The sequence below is a fragment of the Patella vulgata genome, chromosome 1 (genome assembly GCF_932274485.2).
Source record: "Patella vulgata chromosome 1, xgPatVulg1.2, whole genome shotgun sequence".
Lineage (NCBI taxonomy): Eukaryota > Metazoa > Mollusca > Gastropoda > Patellidae > Patella > Patella vulgata.
Window position 1 is genome coordinate 41,269,346 of NC_065879.2, and position 19,715 is coordinate 41,289,060.

The following is a 19,715-nucleotide window of genomic DNA, read 5'->3' on the forward strand; positions in this document are numbered from 1 at the left end:
TTTTTCATGCGAAACCAGTTAGAGTAGGTTTAGTCTGTGACCGAATACGACCCGAGTTAACGGACTCCACATTTCGTCTAGCATTTTCATTACTTACTATTTAGACTATTATTTTATGCGAGACTGCGACTGTTTGGGCGGTGGCAATTTAAAATAAATTGAGTAAATGCTATGATAAAAAAAAATCCGCCGTTATGCATCTCCATTCAATAAGTTCAGAGTTCTGTTTCGATAAATAGCCTAAGTCTGCATGTGAAATTCAAAATATTGACAACTTTTATTACTTGGCTGTGTTTTATATGCCAATAAAAATATTGATATTACTAAACAATAGGTTGTCTTGTGCAATTTGTTGGGAATATCTAACTTTAGTTCGATCGATAAGAATATATCGCTATCATAGTGAAAGATTTTATCTTAGCCGTGCGAAAATATTGTGCTTGTTTCCAAGTTATATGCCAGCCTACCTTATCCGTCCCATGTGAATAAATATCCCAAGTGGATCAGGAATTTTAGAAAGATAGCATGCCCTGTCTAATACACCAGACATATTCTTACTGTATCATAGAGTAGCAAAGACAAGTTTAAAGAGTGCTTAAAATACTCAAGATTCTTATCATGTCTTGAATGAACCAGAACAGTTAACGAATGATTTATATCGTAAATTGTACGTAATAAGTTGACTCTTTGTTCCCACGTGAAAATAAAGGTCCTTTTTGTCAAAAATATAAAACAACCCCACAAACACTTGCCATCATTATGTATAAAGAAGTAAGTAATCGTTTCATTGGTGCATTTATCTGTTTTCAATTGTTTTTGTACTGACTGGCGCTAAGTTTGGCAGTGATCAATTACATTAATAACCTATTAGGATAAAATCTACAAATTCTTTCCACATTACTATAAATAACATGGTGTTAGATTTGACCCCTGGATTACTCCCAGTGCGTTCTTTTTATAGAAACTGATCCAGTTGTGATTATTAGAGTTACACACAAATCAATCACTAAGGTACTTTCGACATTTAAAGATTGACTTATAGTTACTCGCAGAGACTAAGGTCATTAAATTGGTTTTCTGCCAGCTTAAAAGAATCGACATTTTGTCATCAAGATAGGTCTGTCTGACGACCAGTATAGACCTGTTTATTGTTTTACCACTTGCGTGTACGGTGACTGGCATTAACACCTGCATGCAGATCTAAATAAAAGAAAATATGCAAAACTGTGACATTACGGAAGTGGAGGTTAATATTAAATCGTCTATTTTCTAAATTAAATTGCAATATATTTTGTTAATGTGTCATGGAGAATATGTCACCACTTATAAAACTATTGTAATAACGTATTTGCTAACAGGCCGATTTTAAGCAACCGGCATTGTATTTTTGTTTGTTTTTTGTGCATTAAAGTTACCAAGATAAGTATTAAATATGAAACTGCCAGCTTGCAAAAGTATATACTACAAACCAGATCATAAAACTTTTTTTTCTTTTCTTTGATTTCCGCATATTTATAAAACATTTTAATCCAAATCAAATAATATTGACATTTAAGATTTTGACTTTCTGAATCACGACATAATCTAAAGATGAATTGCATTATAATTGCCCACCGACTTATATAAATTTATAAAATCATTAACACATTTGTGCCTATTGATCAAACAGTAGATATTAAACATAGAACCAAATAATCAAAGGAACCAGCAAGATGAAACGTCTTTGAAAGACTTAATAGCCCTCTAGTGAGTCAATCGTCTATAAGGACCGCATTTTGCTAAATATAGCAGCAATCATGATGTGATCAGAATAATCCACTTATATAACCTGGTTTATAAAATTCTGTGTATTGAGTCAAGATATATTAAAGTTTCTTGAATCGGTTTCATTTATAAAGAAGCTAAAATTTTGAAATATTAACCCACGGGACACTAAAATTCTAAAACACTATAGATACCACTAATTATTACTTGTTTATATTTAAATATCTGTCAGCTATTTCTTGTGTTTAAAGCAGCATTATGGACGATTAGATAAAGCCTTGTCAGTTTTCGCTGTAATAGTTAACAAATAGATAATATGCTAAACATTTTAGTCAAATTACTTCCCTCTGAGTCGAAAAAACCGAATTTCGAAAACAGTGGAACTTCGATTGTCATTGTTACTGTTGTTACGATAATAAACCAAATCTGGATTATTCATTTTATATGGTTAATCATGAACAGCCGTTGAATCACAGATCGGATTCAAATCTGTTTAAAACCATACCCTTCATATGGCATCGAGAGTTGATAGTGGTCCTGTCGCAAGCCAATGATTGAAATAAAATTGAACCATGTGTTAGTCCCGAAATGACCTAGTTTGTGTCGAGTGGACGTTAAACCCAATTTCTCTCTCTATATATATATATAACAGTTAAGGCCTAAAGAAAGGCCTTCAATAGACAGATTTAGCTCTTGCATAATGTGTGTTTAAAGAAACCACCCATAATATATTTGAAAGGAAATGAAATAGGGTTTAACGTCCTATTATTCTGCACCAACCGTGCTAATGAAGATAGGAATATGGCATGACTTGTCGAATATGTCTAGCCTCGTTCTTCGAGTTCCTTGTTACAAATGGCACTGAAAAGCATTATGATACACGATTCGTGTACCAATGGCAAAATTTTTATTTCATCTTAAATATGGGATATCAGAAGCCCATTTTTCCCAGTAAGATCATAACGTCAGTGTTGATTTAAAATGACAAATAATTCGTGGTTTCAATGTCGAAGACTTTGGATGATATTAAGTTAGAGATTTAACTACTTTAAATCCATAAACAGGTGATTATTGCCTATGACCTATGAAAACAAGTTTAAACCTTTGCTACATTTAACTTTAATTGGTGATTGATCTTTTTAAAGTAGCTAAGTCTCTAACTAAATATGATCCAAAGTCTTCCACATCGAAAACACGAATTATTTGTCAATTTAAATCAACATTGATGTGATCTTACCGGGAAAAGATGAGCTTCTGATATCCAATATTCAAGACAAAATAAACGTTTTAAAATTGGTACACGAATCGTATTCGTTCGTGTACCATAATGCGTTTCAGCGCCATTTGTAACAAAGGACTCGAAGAACGAGACTAGACATATTCCACAAGTCATGTCAAACGGTGACCTCGTATTCTTATTTGGAGAGCATGCGCAATAAATACTATCGGTGTCCAGACTCGAATAACCAGACGCTAGAGATTTCCATTCGATTGAGACTTCTGGCGTATTTCGCCGAACATAAATGTTTTGAAATTGGAGTAAAAACGGAAACGACTGAATGTAAATCAGTTTATATACATTCATGTTACATTATTATATGCGTTGCTACCCATTTGTGGCAGTTTCTAGGGGGTGCCCGTTTCTAGGTCCCTTACAATTCTCATATTGTACGTTTGTTTTAATTAGTATGCACCAGTTAGATGCCAACTCACGGATTAAAAAGGAAATAGTCTTCTTGCTATCTAAAGACATGCTAAATTCCTCATCTACTTAACAAAGTGCAAAACGCTTCATCATAAAAGGAAATTATAACCTGAATGTCGCACATTTAAAGTTAACCTCGCATTGCACTTATACAGCTTCACAAATATAACCAGAACCCACAATACTAGAACAATGTTAATGAACAGACAGCAACAAAGCTAATGGGAAATTAATGAATACCAGCCATTTTATTCCAGAACACGTTCGTCTTGGAACTGTATTTGTAATAAATATAACGTCATGCTCATTATGTAACAAGTGCACGAATGAGAACATTATTATGTTTAGTATTGTAGCGATCTTGTGACAATGATTCGTTGCTGATAATTGGTGATAGTTCTCGGTAAGGACCCTTAAAAATACAGTTTGATTAAAGTTCGGGACTTGGAGATGTATCTCGGTCTCCGCCCAAAAGATAGACCATTACTACATGTACACAATTAGTGACAACTAGAAACCCTAGGCTAAGATGAACCCAAAAGATCAGGTTCAGTCACAATAAGAAACATTACAGCCAAATCTTGATGAGTGAATGTTTGGTCGAGCATCTAAAGGCAAGACGGAAACTAGAGCAAAACACTGAACAGACCGCAAATCAGTTTTTGAGAAGAATCACAGAACAATATTCCCTTAGTAGGTTTCTAACGTTCTTAAAGATGCATTATGTAGAGAGAGAGAGAGAGAGAGAGAGAGAGAGAGAGAGAGAAATGGGGTTTAACGTCCACTCGAGACAAACTAGGTCATTTCGGGACTAACATACGGTATATTTTTTTTATTTCGATAATTCGCTTGTGCGTAGTGGTCTTTAGTAGTGGGAGGAAACCGGAGGACCCGGAGAAAAACCACGAGGTTGGACAGGCGACCCTACTCCTTGTCACGTACAACCGGGGATTCGAAACCACGCCAGTTGACTCAATGACAGGCTTTATGATACAGCACGCACGTGCTAACCATTCGACCCCCCCCCCTCCTATGCATTATGTAAGATTTAGATAAAGAGCTGAACGTTCTTGCTATAATAGTTCAAGAATAGGTAATGAAATAAAAAATATTGAAAATTTCATTTAAAGTTCTTTATTCTGTGCGAAATTATCAGTGTTAGCGTAGATTGTTTATAATCGTTACAACGGTAGTTGACAATCGAGTCTAAGTATAGATTATCCATTTTTAAATTAAATTATTAAATTTTTCAGTCTATTTAAATCTAGTCCATCCGATGGTCTAGATAATTGATTATTGGCTTGCCATAAATGTCTAAATAATAGTTGAAGCTAAAATAAAGACCTGCAATAGGTATATTGAGCTCTTACATAATACATCCTTAAAGAAACCAAATAGTAGGTGAATAAATATAACCTTTTTTAACCACGCAAAATCTAGGACAACCATTAATGTATATATAGCCACTAGTTCATCTCCACCAAACGAAGTTGAACGTAAATCATGATTGATGTTTGCGTCCACGTGTAGTAATGGAAATCAAACGTTAAATAGTTAAAGATGTTTATGTCAGTAATAATTCATATAAATATTCATTAATTATAGTATGATTTATATCACAGCCATTGCACGCTTATTTACAGCAACAATTCTCCTTAATATGAATTAACGTTTTGGCAAGTTTTGTTAAGGGTGGGTGTTAGCATACTGCCAAATGAAAACCAAAACACCGTCTGTCTCTGTTACGAACTAATACTGTGCCATATATTTTTACATCAACAGTTTTTATATTGTCAGTTTGAATTAGTATTTAGCAAGATAATCTGCAAATAAATATAGGAACCACGGATAGTATCGTGTATATCGTCCCGGAATGCAGAACTGGTAAACGGTAAACGGTTGTCAAAGACAGGATGTTACTTAATTCAGAGCTTTAATCCCTTTCAAATAGTTTCATGACAGAAGCGGAGAAAAATCATTAAGCCATATTGTAAAGCAAGAAGAGAATTTCATCATGGCAGTGGTAATCTGCTTATGACTAATTTCAAATTAAAAAGTTTGCTGCACATAGGAACTGTAGTATTAAAAAGGAGTGAGGGGTAAATTTTAGCTTCCACTACCAAATGGCCGATCATCATAGAGGCTTAAAACTACAGAAGCCATGAAGATATGTATGTAGCAATATAAAATATAAGCCTTGATAAGTATTGAGATATAAGATTTCTTCTCACAACCGACTGTCCATACTGGTGCTGGCGATGCTTTCATGTGTCTAACCCTACTTTGTTACACGGTATACAATGATCTATGTTACAATAAGGGATAAACCAGGGTTTTAACGTTTAATACCATATCAATCCCTTAATGCGGAAACTTCCTCATTGGTCAGCTATAGCTGTCAGATATCCTTAATCATCATGTTACCATATCTGCGCATATCCGAAATAAACACCACAAATACTAAAACTAATTTAAAAAATCTCTAACAATATAAAGAAGACAGCGTAGAATGTTAAATTTTAAAAATGATTTCCTAATTTTTGAAAATAAAAATTCATAAGGAAGTTAGTTTTTTTTAGAATAAGAAAGTTAAGCTTAAATATATAACCAAATCTTAATATCAACTTCCTTTCACATTTAAACAAGAGGTATTTCAAGATCTTTATACATGTTCGTTTTGAAATAAAAGATATTGTTGATAGGTCCGTTGTATTATGCACCTAGGTTTAATCCATTCCTCAAGGAGTCATGCGCGGGGGAGGCATGCTTACAAGTTTTAGAACATTTCCGATTTATTATTACTCTTATTTCGAATTCAAACTACCAAGTGTTCTTTTACATGCACGTGGGGCCCTGGGTTTTCGTACCATCCGAATGACCAGGCACTGTCCTTGAAAGACCCACCGTCTTTTATCACTGACAAGGGGGAAGCACGCTGGAAAATCCCAAGGAACTTTCTCGGCCGACACAGCGGCCCTCCCGATGCAATTACAGTTTACGAGTGATTCATGTATTAGGTGGGGTGAAATGGTGGACATGTAGGTGAAGAAAATCCTAAAGAATTTCTAAGCTCTTTCCTACTTGGAAGGTAGGGGTTATCCGGATGGCTTAAAAGCCAATGTCGGAGTAGAACAGTAGTACGTATTAAAGATAAACAGATAGACAGAAACCCCGAAGTTTGGACAAAATCTTCAACGTGTACAGTACACGTAACTCCAATAAATACAAATAACCGTGTGTTAATGTCAAATAATTCATTACATTCTATTAAGCGAATGCTCATTCTTCAGAGACGTGAATAAACTGTACACTTTTCAAAATGCAATGGCTCAGTATAAGGAGGAGTTTATACATACAAATTTATACGGGAAAATGTCAGTTCTAAATATGTAGCAATGCAATGAATTTAATGTGGACTAGATGCTAACTATTTATTTTAAATGTCATCATATAAATCTATATAGTATGTAAAGGTTATGTAATATTAAACATGGCTCTGGATATTTTTTTTTTTTCTGTTAAGATTTTACAATCAGGAATTGGTACTGTAGAGATCTTAAAAGAGATATGGAATCACGCAGCACATCCAGCGAATACCACAGCATAAATGCATTTATCTTCGTTATCAGTGATCATTTGGCACAATGCTTTAATGACGGTGATAATTAACTAATTGTGTAAGTAACTTACCAGACTATCTGAATTGGTTACTGTTGATGGTGTAGTCGAGGTGGCAGCTACTTTCCATAGGAATATAAACAATAACAGTCTTAAATATAAGACCATCTTTATCGTAGTACTGAGTCCCATACACATCATCATCTATATAGTTTATATATGTATATACGTGCGCTACTATAATAAAAATCACTCGGACTGATATATAAATAATACTACAGCGCATTCACACAAACGATCGGGCAGCAAGGCCAGTGTCTCTTGAGGACGCAACCTCGACCGTTCACCAATGCTTACAAAGATGTCGGTTTAAAGGAACTCAGAATAATAACTGACATAATTCCCCTAACCATACACACACTCGGAGAAATTCCAATAATTACTAAGTTTCGCCAAAGTCAGTTCCATGCCACTGTATACATAACGTTCAATTATCGCAATACAGTTCCGTTAGCAGACGACGCACCTATTGTTTGTTTTTGAGGTTTAATCCACGCTTTCCGTTTTCGTATCGCTCTCGTTAAAATGTAATTGCCTATATGTATCTTAGTAAGTAAAGTATATATAGTGAATATCTAACAACTATAATTCACAGTGAAATACGTGTCTACCCTTTTACTCCGCGGCTTGTACTGTTAAGTCGATCTAGAGACCAATAGCCGTCTAATCCGCGTACTTATGTCGTTGACTGTTGAATGGCCGTAACACGAATAGTTGTATGTATTCTTAAGTTAATTATAAAGCTTTATAAATCATGTTTCATAGTGAAATTGATTTTAAAACTGCGGGTCGTTGTGTAATTGTGGGAAAATACCATCCATATAAGGAGTGACTATTTTAAAAGGGAAATCCCCTAGAAAATAGGTCACGCGTGCCCGTGATGTCATCCACTTGACAACAATAAAAGTTATTCGAAGATCCACACTACATAAATAACCATGCGTGCGTTATATTCAAGGATGGTATGATTGAGATATAGGCTTAACTACGATGTAAAAACTATCCTCACTGACACATAATAATGACTCGGGGAGGAGACGTGTGTAAAATAAAAAATATTTAGATGCTGACAACATTCGAACTCCGGAAATGTACATACTATCTGATACGAGTGATTCTGAATTCAATTATTCTGATTTTAAATTTCGTAGGCAGAAAGTATCCTAATATAGAAATAATTATATACAACTCATTCCATGATTCGTCATTTCCTTGATGATTGAGTGAAAGATGAATAATAATTTTTTCAGTCATTGTGAAACTGGGAAGTCGTTTCTAATATCCGAAAATTTAAAGAACATGGCATTTTAAAACTGTCAAAATCATTGTAGTAAATCATGCGTTCGTCTAAGATTAAAGATGCGTTCGCGCTTTGGAGAACTTCTCAGTTAAAATTAGATTGTATTTAAAATTTGAGACATATCCATGGTTGATACAGACGTTTTAGATTCCATTTTAATGTTTGTACGTTTTTCAGTTTGACAATGTTTTCTTTCATAAAAATTCTTTAAAATAAAGACCTTTTTATTACCCCGACTTTTACTATTTGCGACAGGTTAATATCTAAATTTTAATCTCTTTCACACTCTTCTTAAAGTTGAGCCCCTTAAAGAAATATCAGTCCAGAAATAAACAGAATATGGCCAAAACAAATCAGCCCCACCATACATGTATAATCTTGTTAAAATCTTTTAATGAGCCCCTTTTTATTTGATTGTATTCAAGCCGTTGACATTTTGATTTATTGATTAAATGTTAAATAATCAATTTAAGTACATGAACGGCTAATTCCGGTCATGAATGGTTGAATCAGGTGATGAACGTTATGTTCATAAAAAGAGAATAAGAGAAGAGCAGAAGAGAAGAAGAAGAAGAAGAAGAGGACGCGAACGGTGATTAGACCTGTATGGTGCTAGCACACGAGCTAGAAATGCAAATTTATGACGATCACCGACCATAAAGGAAATTAGCAGATGCGACATCTTATTTATCCACGCTTCGCATTCTGGAGAGAAAAATCCGTACAGGCATAACATTTGTATAATTTTCTTTCTTTCTGTACGATGACCATTCGTTTATCAGCGATGGTAATGCATGTCCCCAGCGTCTTGATAAACGATACAAATTTAACAACTCTATAAACAATCGTCGTCTATTCCAAATAGGGGTTTGGGGTGGCCGAATACTTAGCGCGTGCGCGCTGCAGCATAAGGTTTTTCTTTGAGTCAGCTGGCGTGGTTTCGTTTCCCCGGTTGTACGTGACAAGGCGTGGGGTCGCCTGTCCAACCTCGTGTGTTTTCTCCAGTCCTTCGGTTTCCTCCCACTGCTAAAGACTCCTACGCGCAAGCGAATTATTGAAATAAAACTGAACCACATGTAAGTCCCGAAATGACCTAGTTTGTGTCGAGTGGACGTTAAACCCCATTCCCCCACTCTCTCTCTCTCTCTCTCTCTCTCTCTCTCTCTATTACAAATACGTAAAGGGGTACTCTACACATTGTTGATGATAGTTTAATCTATCTCTAGAAATCAACAAGAAAAGAAAATAAGACAATATCGTTTGATGGCACAATAAGCTACATTTCTCAGTTTCAATTTTTAATGCAACATTTTAGAATGCCAGTGTGCTTTAAATCATAATATCCTAAACGTGTAAACAGTTTAATACAAAACACGTTCGTCTGAGAACACAAATCAAACGCCATAACGTTCTTTCGGAAAACCAGCGCATCGCAGAAATCGCCTTGAGCCTATTGCATGACTAACGCGACTATTCCTTATTGTTTGTAAACATTACCAAAATACTTATTACTCTCAGGAAAATACACATGACAGCCCCATCCCCACCCGAAACTGAAAATATAGTGGGAAACAATCACTGCGTACACGTCTAAGTTATAGTCAAGTTTATTTGAAATAATCTAGGATTTTTTATTTAAGTATATTTATCAAAAACAGACCAACCAGCATAATAACAGTAACGCTTCTTTTGTTATTGTATATTAATATATTATATCTGACAACTTGTCAGCATTGTTATTGTATATTAATATATTATATCTGACCATATGTCAGCTTTGTTATTGAATGTCGTAGCATGGACGTATATACACTGATTAATTAACTTATAATCTTCTTAACTTATTATTATCAGTACGGCATATCGTGGGTTTAATCTTCTCTCAAAGTAACGTGTAATTAGAAGACAAAAGCCAATATTGAGCCGACGTCTTCGCCATCTTCTACTGAACTGCTAATAGAAATAACGACATAACGTATTTATTTATTAGAACTTGGAGCTAAAAATATGTCGTTAATGCGATTCTATCTATTCACGTCAAATTATTTATAACCACTATCTCCTTATGTGGAATCAAATAGACACGTGACTGGAGATAAAAGGGGGGACAAGGAGGATGAATATGTCACTTAGACGTATATGGAGAGACTGATGAAGATATTGCGACATGTAATACATTGATTTCTCTATCAGTTCAAATTTTTCCCTCCATCTAGCCCTAAATCGTATAGATGTTTTTAATCTCCATTTATTTTTGTAATTTCTGTTTCGGGAGATCTCATCGCCCGCATCCGCATTAATACCTGACGATCTGGGATTTCCGGGGTACGTTGTTATAGTTCGTATCTATCTTTGTTCATTTTTATAGCGAAAGTAGCCGTAAATTAAATTTGTTAATCAATGGCGGTTGTTAGAGGTTTATATCCATTTCAAAATATACTCTTTTGGGCTGTTACGGACAGCCAGGAAACAGGAGATATTTCCGAAGCTAAAATCTAAATGAAAGGGAACCCTTGAGTGTTTCGAGTCATTCAGGATACCAGAGAAATTATATGTAGTTATTAAAATGGATATTGTAGTCTGGTGACGTACTATTAGTATTTATTTGAAAAATGAAACCGAAGATCTGATTGATTTTGCATATAAATAAGCGTTTGTTAATTTAACAGCTATTAAAAATGACAGGTTTATGTTCTTTTCGGTTTGATATTCAACTAACGGAATAAAGGATTTGATAATAAAGGATACAGTTTATCGCCTCAGCTGCCATTATGATTTTCGTTTGGACCACACTATACAAAGACTACACCTGCTCACGATATGCGAATAAATCATATAAAATTAACGCATATGCTACCTGTATAGTAATTATAGATGCAGATTATGTGCATATTTCATTGTGCATTTACTAGTTGCAAGATGTGTCGATCACAAACAATTACAAAGGAAACTCCAATTTCCAATTTTTTTGGATACGGTATATAGAAAACTGAACTATAAATGGTTAAAGGAGGCATGTCACCAAATCAATATCACCAAAAGTCTTCGACATTGCAAACAACACTGATGTTTTTATTTTACCATGAAAGAATGGGCTTCTGATCCAGTATGTAAGACAAAATGTTAAAACATTTTTAAATTGACACTCGAATCGCATCCCAGAATGCGTTCGAGCGCCATTTGTGATGAAGCGAATCGATGAACAGGGCTAAGCATATCCCACAGGAAAATACAACCGATGTAGACTGGAATAGCTAGAAACATAAGACTGTCAATTTACATAGAAAAATGTATCGGCACAGCGAGGTCTGGGTTACCCGGTGTAGGAGGGGGGGGGGTGTTCTGAAATTGGGAACACGGTTGAGTAAATCCATATTAACATTAGGCCGAGCGTGCAGGGACAAAATAGACGTAATATGTGCTTTATTCTGAACATATCATTGTAGCCAAACGCTCTTGTCACCACTGTCTTATTAGTTTACGGTTGTACGTGACAAGGAGTAGGGTTGCCTGTCCAACCTCGTGGGTTTTCTCCGGGTCCTCTGGTTTCCACTCACTGCTAAAGACCCCTACGCGCAAGCGAATTATTGAAATAAAATTAAAACCATACATTAGTCCCGAAATGACCTAGTCTGTGTCGAGTGGACGTTAAACCCCATTTCTCTTATTAGTTATTTTTGCACATCTAAACGGAACACATTTGCAGGCTTCCCAGCCTACGCTCAAGAAATAAAATTTAAATGACATTAGGTATATTAAGTACAGGACTAGGACACTATACCTGGTGCCAGACAACCAGTATATATACTTGCTTTATGAAAATAATGGTACCGTATATTAAGATTTTAAGACAAAATGGTGGGTTAATCGGTGCTAATGAACATACTCGGATTCTCCCAGTAAATTAAATTATATACTGGAACAAGTAGCTATCATGGTGAACTTAATAATATATTTAAAGCTACCTCATAAGAGATATACTTTACATAAGGTTACATAAAGTTCACACACGTTGTAGTAACACAAGTGTTTGAACCCTTGATGACTCCCTGATGAGTAAAAACGTGTCATTTGTTAAGCTTAGTCAGTCAACGCACATAAAAATAAGTGCAAATATATGATACCATTTCTTCAGCTCTTAAGTTAACTTGTAAACAATAATACATTAAAATGTCCGGAATTTCAATAATATATCGAATTTACTATTGACTCCAAAATAACGCCTGACAATGATATAATTTCTTTAACATTTTTGACTTAAAATGACAAAAAAATTTAATCTTAACACAATTACTATCGGACACATAATGACTCCGAACAATGATTCATTTTTGTCCGTTTTAATTTAAAATCAAAATAATAATTCACAGAAATGGCGGGAATTTAAAAATATTACTATCGAATCCATAATAACGCGCAACAATAATGTCATTTTAAACAACAACTTACTGCAATGTCAATCATTCATCGGAGATTTAAAGGGGCTAAATCGCTAATATTTGGGACCTAGAAATTGACACAAATGGGTCGCAACGCATATAATAATGTAATATGAATGTATATAAACTGATTTACATTCAATCTTTTCTGTTTTCACTGTAATTTCTAATCATTTATGTTCGGCGAAATACGCCAGACGTCTCAATTGAATGGCAATCTCTAGCCCCTTGGTATTCCTTGCACACCGATAGTATTTATTGCACATGCTCTCCAGATAAGAATATGACGTCACCGTTTGACTTGACTTGTGGAATATGCCTAGCCTTGTTTTTCAAGTCCCATGACGCTGAAACGCATTATGGTACACGATTCGTGTACCAATGGTAAACTGTTTATTTTGTCTTAAATATTGGATATCAGAATCCCACATCACAACATCAATGTTGATTTAAATTGATAAATAATTTGTGTTTTCAATGGTGGAGATTTTGGATAATATTGAGTTAGAGACTTAGCTACTTTAAACATTAATATTACTATAAAAATTAATTGTCGAAACATAAACTACTAAACGATATCATTTGTCGCACTATTAACATGAAATACTAATCATTGTTTCCTGAGAATTTAAACAATATTACTATCGAATCTGTGAATACGATATCGAATATATATATCATCTATAGAAGACTATATCAGTGTCAAAATACACCTTCTCTGTTTCACCTATGTTGAAACAAGATTTAATTGCATAATGACTAAGCGGCAAAGGTTTGTCAAAATCAACATGCGTATACAAGGAAATGGATGGATCATCAAGGATTTGTATGCAAAGTTTATAATCTTTTGCGGTTTGGGGGATAGTACATATATCTTCGTCATTCATATTCGAGTGTAACAGGTTCCATATCCAATAAATTTTTGTCGTTCGCATCACTCATGGAATGTCTTTGCGGTCCCGACATGGTACATAGTATACCAATAGATATTTTAGATATTTTTTCGAGTCAGTTCCTAATGTTAATGTGTCGTATTTCACGTGAGTCAACCCCAAGAACAAAACTAGAATTGATATCAGTGTTAGCCAAGATAGGTTGAAACACTGACAGAATTTCAGTATCAGGAATAATATCTCTTCTATGAAATAAGACTTTTCTAGTATCCACCTATTCAACAAAGCGTATTCGTTTTGCTTTCTGCTGTCCGTCTGTTAGTTTTCTGGCAATTTCTAAAAATGTAGATGTTGGGAATTGTTTGACTGGTCACACATATGAACTAAACCAAAAGGAACTCTGAAACAAATATAAATCTGCCGGTTAGAGCTGTTTTCAAACTCTGTCGGGATTGCTCATCAAGTTTTGAACAAGAACCCCGTCGATTTTGGATTCATTTACACAATCAACTTCCCATTACAGGAGCGTATAACATTTCTCGCATCACGTTGATAACTAAAGAAAAGGGCATTAAATTAATAACATTTTTGGCCATTGATGTTCGAGTTTTGTGAATTGCTCGTAGGTTTGTTGTAAAGGCAGAACTAATCAATTTGTCGTCTTCCACATGTTCTTCATATATTTATAGATTAAAGATTACATTATTACATTATCAGACTAATATACGTTTTTTTCTTTGGTTACTGGGAGACGTTTGTTCGGATCGAGGCTTGTTAAGGGACTGTCATTTGCACCGTGGTTAGTATTTTCGATGGTTATGTATTTAGAATCGTGTCTGTAACATAGTAATAACTAAAATAACTAAAATATTTATGAATTGGTCCCTTATATAACATTTCTCAAAGCGGCCAATTCATGGCCAGCTTTGTTGTAATCTGCATTCAAAAGGTTAATTTAGAGATAATCTGCCAATCATTGACGTCATCTGAAGAAATCAGTATAATCTTTGTCCAGTAATTGAAATATATGATTATTATCAACAATCGTTTGTCTATTTCTGTCTGACATATATAACAGTCGTCTAAATAATTATAACAATAACATTGATTTTGTGTTTATTTCGCTGTCAGGCCAAAACTGGAGTTTCAGAGTAACAGGTATATCAGTTCATTAACTGGTGCTTATGATTCCTTTATGTTATAAGAGACAATGGGCCGGGTTCAGAAAACAAACTCTCTATAAAGAAGTGCTCGACAGCTATATTCATGGGGAATGGGGATACAGAGAGGACAACCAGTTTAGGCCAAGTTTCGATATTCCGCGAAAAACGACAACAAACCCAACACAGATTCTACACCTTTCTCTGATAAAAAATAGACATTAAGAGCTATTTACGACATTACAGGGACATATTACTCTAGATGTTATATTGTAATGACTCACTTATTGTTCTATATTTCAGTTACGTACACATATTCTACACATTTCTCTTATAAGCAGTAGACATTACACAACTATAGGGACACATCACTATAGTTGTTGATATATATTGTAATGTCTCACTTATTGTTCTATATTTCAGTTACTTACGGAAAGTTAAAAGATAGCCATAGATATCAGTTTTTCTGAACGGAAAACTTGGATGTTGAACATGTTTTATTAGAACCTCTATCGTGTTCACGAGTTGTTTTGAACACATACTATATCTTTGGAACATTGTCAAAATACTGAACATCAACAGGTGTCCTCATCCTCAATCCTAATGCTTCACACCAATTTTAAAAATCCACAGGTTTCATCCTCTAACAATCCTAATGCTTCATAACAAATTTGAAGAAAAAAAATACCCAGAAGCTACCATGTAAACAATGTTTCTGGAAAAGGGGCCAGAGCTGGGTGGGGGGGGGGGGATATGGAACGCTCGCTGAATATCCAATAAGTCACACCAAAATTTAAAATAAAATCTGTAAAAAAACTGTAGCGTCTATTGCTTTAACAAGGTTTTCCAAAACGGTGGCGTGCGGTGACCTCGAAACGGAAGATCGCGGAACGCTAAATATCGATAGGGCACGTTCTTTAGGAAAAGAGGGGTTAATTACGGAACATGTGGTCGCGACAACGTAAGTTTTCCAAATCGGAAGATCGCTGATCGCTAAATATCGATGGGTTTCGTTCTTTAAGGAAAGAGGAGTTAAGTACGGAACATGTGGTCACGAGAACGTAATACGCCCTCAATCAAATGCGGTCATATTAAAAGAAAGCCAAACCTTGCCTCAATTTTATTCAAAGAGGTGTGTGTGTGTATGTGGGTGGGTGTGTGTGTGGGTGTGTGTGGAGGGGAGTGGCGGTACAAATAGCTGGGAATATATTTGTGGATACAGTTATCGTCAGTACGATTTCAATATCAGAACAGAACAGTTCTCCATTGTCGGTGTCGCCAGTTCTGGTGTTGTTGGGCAAACTGTAGACGTTCACGTTGATGGCGAGGGGTGAGGATCGGTCCACGGTAATGTCTACGGCAACGGATGTTCTCTCTGATGAGACGTCGGCGCACTGTATCGGTACAGATGGGTCTTCCGTGTGTTACCTGTGTCTGACGTGCTGTCTCAAATGCCTGTGTGAAGGGATTCTGCACGTGCTGTTGCACAACATGGCGGTCTTGTCGCCTTGTGGTAACCCTTAGTCTACCAGTTCGGGGGTGATCATCCGTGGTGTTGGTGGCCCGAAAGCGTTGCTAAAGCCTGTAGATGACCCGAACATTGTCCTGGAAGTGATTGGCAACGGCTTGGGCAGTGTGGCCAGCGTCAACTCTTCCAAGCGCCTGGTTCCTCTGAGCTGTCGTGAGTCGTGGCATACTGCTGACGTTGTCGTGTGAATGATTCAACCAGGTATAGGGGTGCATTTTATAGGGCTGGCCCCGGTGAACAGCACGTGCAGCATGAGTTACATGAAAATCATGGAGAGCATATTACCATCTCAGAAGTCAGGTTGCGTTTTTGAGAACATTTTCTGGGTTCAATTCTGTGTTTGGGAAGGAGCCTTGTAGCTCAGGTAAAGTTGGAGATGTGGTCACAAATATACAATAAAACATTTGGCAAGTTTTATGCAGTGCGTCTATTCAGAGTAACATACCAACCTGACGTTTCTTTTGCTGCTTAGTATATAATCAGCTGACACAAATGGGGAAGGTGTTAATCATCAAAGGAGTCTATAGACTGAAAAGTCATTTTCGTAGGTCATGAACGAATTATTAAATAAATGATGTCACATGAGGGTATATTAAATGGAGTTGCCCATCGTGAATTTTGTTATACACTAGACCAAAGGAATCTAGGTGATGACATCATTTTGGTAGGTGATAGAAGAATATTTGAATAAATATTTGTAACAATGTTGCTTTGTCCATCCTTGGTGTATATAAACCAGATACAACTGTGTGGCTATAGTCATTGTGCATATTACAGAAATATGAAATGTCAAAAATGTGTCTGTTTCTGGTAGTAAATAATCCACTGAACTTAGTTTAAATCTTGGATTCTTCTTATAGCAACCATTTTAATGTTGGATATCCACCAATCATGGCTAAGTAGCGTACTTTTTAATACTACAAAATACAGATTGAAACATTTCTTTCGAATAAAAAAAACGATCAATTGGTTGGGATGGAGTGTGCTTGATTTTTGCTAAGTATCATATTATTAAATCCTAAAAATATAGATTTAAAAATATCTTCCGCATAGAAAATGATCATTTAGTTTGGATCGAGTGTGTTTGATTTGTTTTTATTATCCAAGACGATGACTATTTTCCACAAGTTCACTCGAGTTATTTCCCTTCCTCTGTCGCGTTATCCACAATTCGTGTTTAAACAACTTGCCATTTCAACCCTTGTATTAATTCAGGACTTTTATCATGTTTATAGACTGCCTATACTTTGGATCTTTTTCCCCTACTACCCGTGCCATAAACAATGATTTTTTGAAAGGCTGATTGCGAAAATGCTTCCAATTTCTTAAAATCGAGGGTAGCAAGCAGTGTTCGCAAAATTGTTTTTGGGGGTTAACTAAGCACACGTTTAATTGTAATCAGAAATCTTGGAGTCCTTAAATAGAATCTTATTATATTTTCGATATTGATTGGAATATCAACTTTATCTCTAATAAAGACAAAACAAATTTAAAATATGGAACCATATTTAATCCACCCGAGAAGTATTGTGTTAAGTTTCAAATTTCCTAGACGTTTATATTGATTGTAAAATCATTTCGAAACGATTTATTACATTAGATATCAACAAGCTGTTTAAAGGGAAGTGCTACCTTTTTGAAACAATATTTTTTTTTTGCGTAATTTCTAATGGATTTTAGAAATTAAATGAATGTGTAAGAGGAGTTTTGAAAAAAGGATGTGACGACATCCACCACGTCTTTAAGTATACGGGGCATTAGCCCCTAACATGAATAGCGAGGGTGTTATGAGCAGCTATATAAAGTGGTGCCCCCCTCCCTCCCAGTTTTCTTTATACTTCCAGGGTCGAATTCAAGGGACATATAAATGCACAAATAACTTCCTAGACTGGTAGATCAAAAAGAAGGAGTTGCTCTAAAGTAGTAGTAGTAGCTGGGGGTTAACGTCTGCTTCCAGAGTAGTGATATCGCAGAATTAATACATTGCTCATTAAAGTAGACGAAATGTCTGTATAAAATTGTTAAAATGGCAACTTCAGGTGGTTTTAAACAAAAACGAGCTGAGAAGAGTAAGACAATGGAATAACTCGATTGAACTTGTCGAATGACGACGATGATAAAAAAATTAAGCACACTCGATACCAACAAAATAATCATTTTCTATACGGAAGAAATGTTACAATGTATATTCTTTTAGTAATCTGTTACTTAGCAACGGTTGGTGGATATTAAATATCCAAATGTTTGCTATAAGAAGAATCCAAGATTTAAACTAAGATCAGTTAAATCTCTATTGCCAGGTGCAACATGTTGTTTATACGTTGTTAATCTGTTGATGTTTATTATCCTACTGAACATAATTGGGTAATATATTCACTATATATCGGCTTTGAACGCCTATGGCATAGCTGTATGGTTGAATGAACATTTCAGTCCAAACAGTGGCGTGCAGAGAGGATGGCAGAGGAGGCGACTTTGATTACAGGTGCAATAATTCAATAATCAATTTACAAGCAAAGCTGAATTTGGAATTTGGAGAGGATTTATCATCCATATAATTAATCAAACAATTCAACTCGTCCAGAAAGCGAAAACACGGATTTGATGTCTAGGACAAGAACTCAGTAACTTATTGATGGCCTATATGAATTTCGACTCTAATTTTGAATACGCCGTTCAAATTCGAAAAACAATGACCTGTAGAATGATTACCAGAAGTTTGAAGGTCCGACAGACGCGGAAGACGACAATATCACTATTTACCACTCACAAACTATTGTGAGAAATCCAAAATTGAGCTATAAAAAGGTTTTATATCACAGAGTAATAAACAGGATACATATATCTGGTGGATTGTATGTTTACAGAAGCAAGATTATAATAAGCATTGTGGTATATACACACTATACTATGGCGGTATATCAGATTCAAAATTCGAACGTGTATAATGTATAATCAAAATTTGGCTTAACTGTAAAAAAAAAAAAATAAAAAAATACAAAAATAAAATTCTTCAAATCCTTCACTTGTCTTAAAAAAATGAACAAATGTTATTTAGTTTATATTTGAAATAGTTTTTGCAAACTATATCACGTTCGATATTGTTTTCAATTTTAGCACTCCGATCAACCATAAAACCAGACGAAAAGCGAGTCGCTTATATCAACATATGGTCCCGACCAGGTACTCAATCACCAAATCAGCACGAAGTGGCGACACCAAACGACTTCATAACGATGGTCGCTAGG

General features: G+C 35.3%; 1 protein-coding gene across 2 annotated transcripts in view; it reads right to left on the reverse strand.

The window, feature by feature from the left end:
• LOC126821564 (matrix metalloproteinase-16) overlaps positions 1-7,842 on the reverse strand; it is a 61,061-nt gene extending 53,219 nt beyond the window's left edge. For both annotated transcript variants that reach the window (XM_050550029.2, XM_050550022.2), the window contains exon 1: positions 7,160-7,842. In XM_050550029.2, the coding sequence (XP_050405986.1) occupies positions 7,160-7,291 (132 nt within the window). In that variant the 5' untranslated portion in view covers positions 7,292-7,842. The remainder of the gene's footprint in view (positions 1-7,159) is intronic.
• Between the last annotated feature and the right edge of the window lie 11,873 nt (positions 7,843-19,715).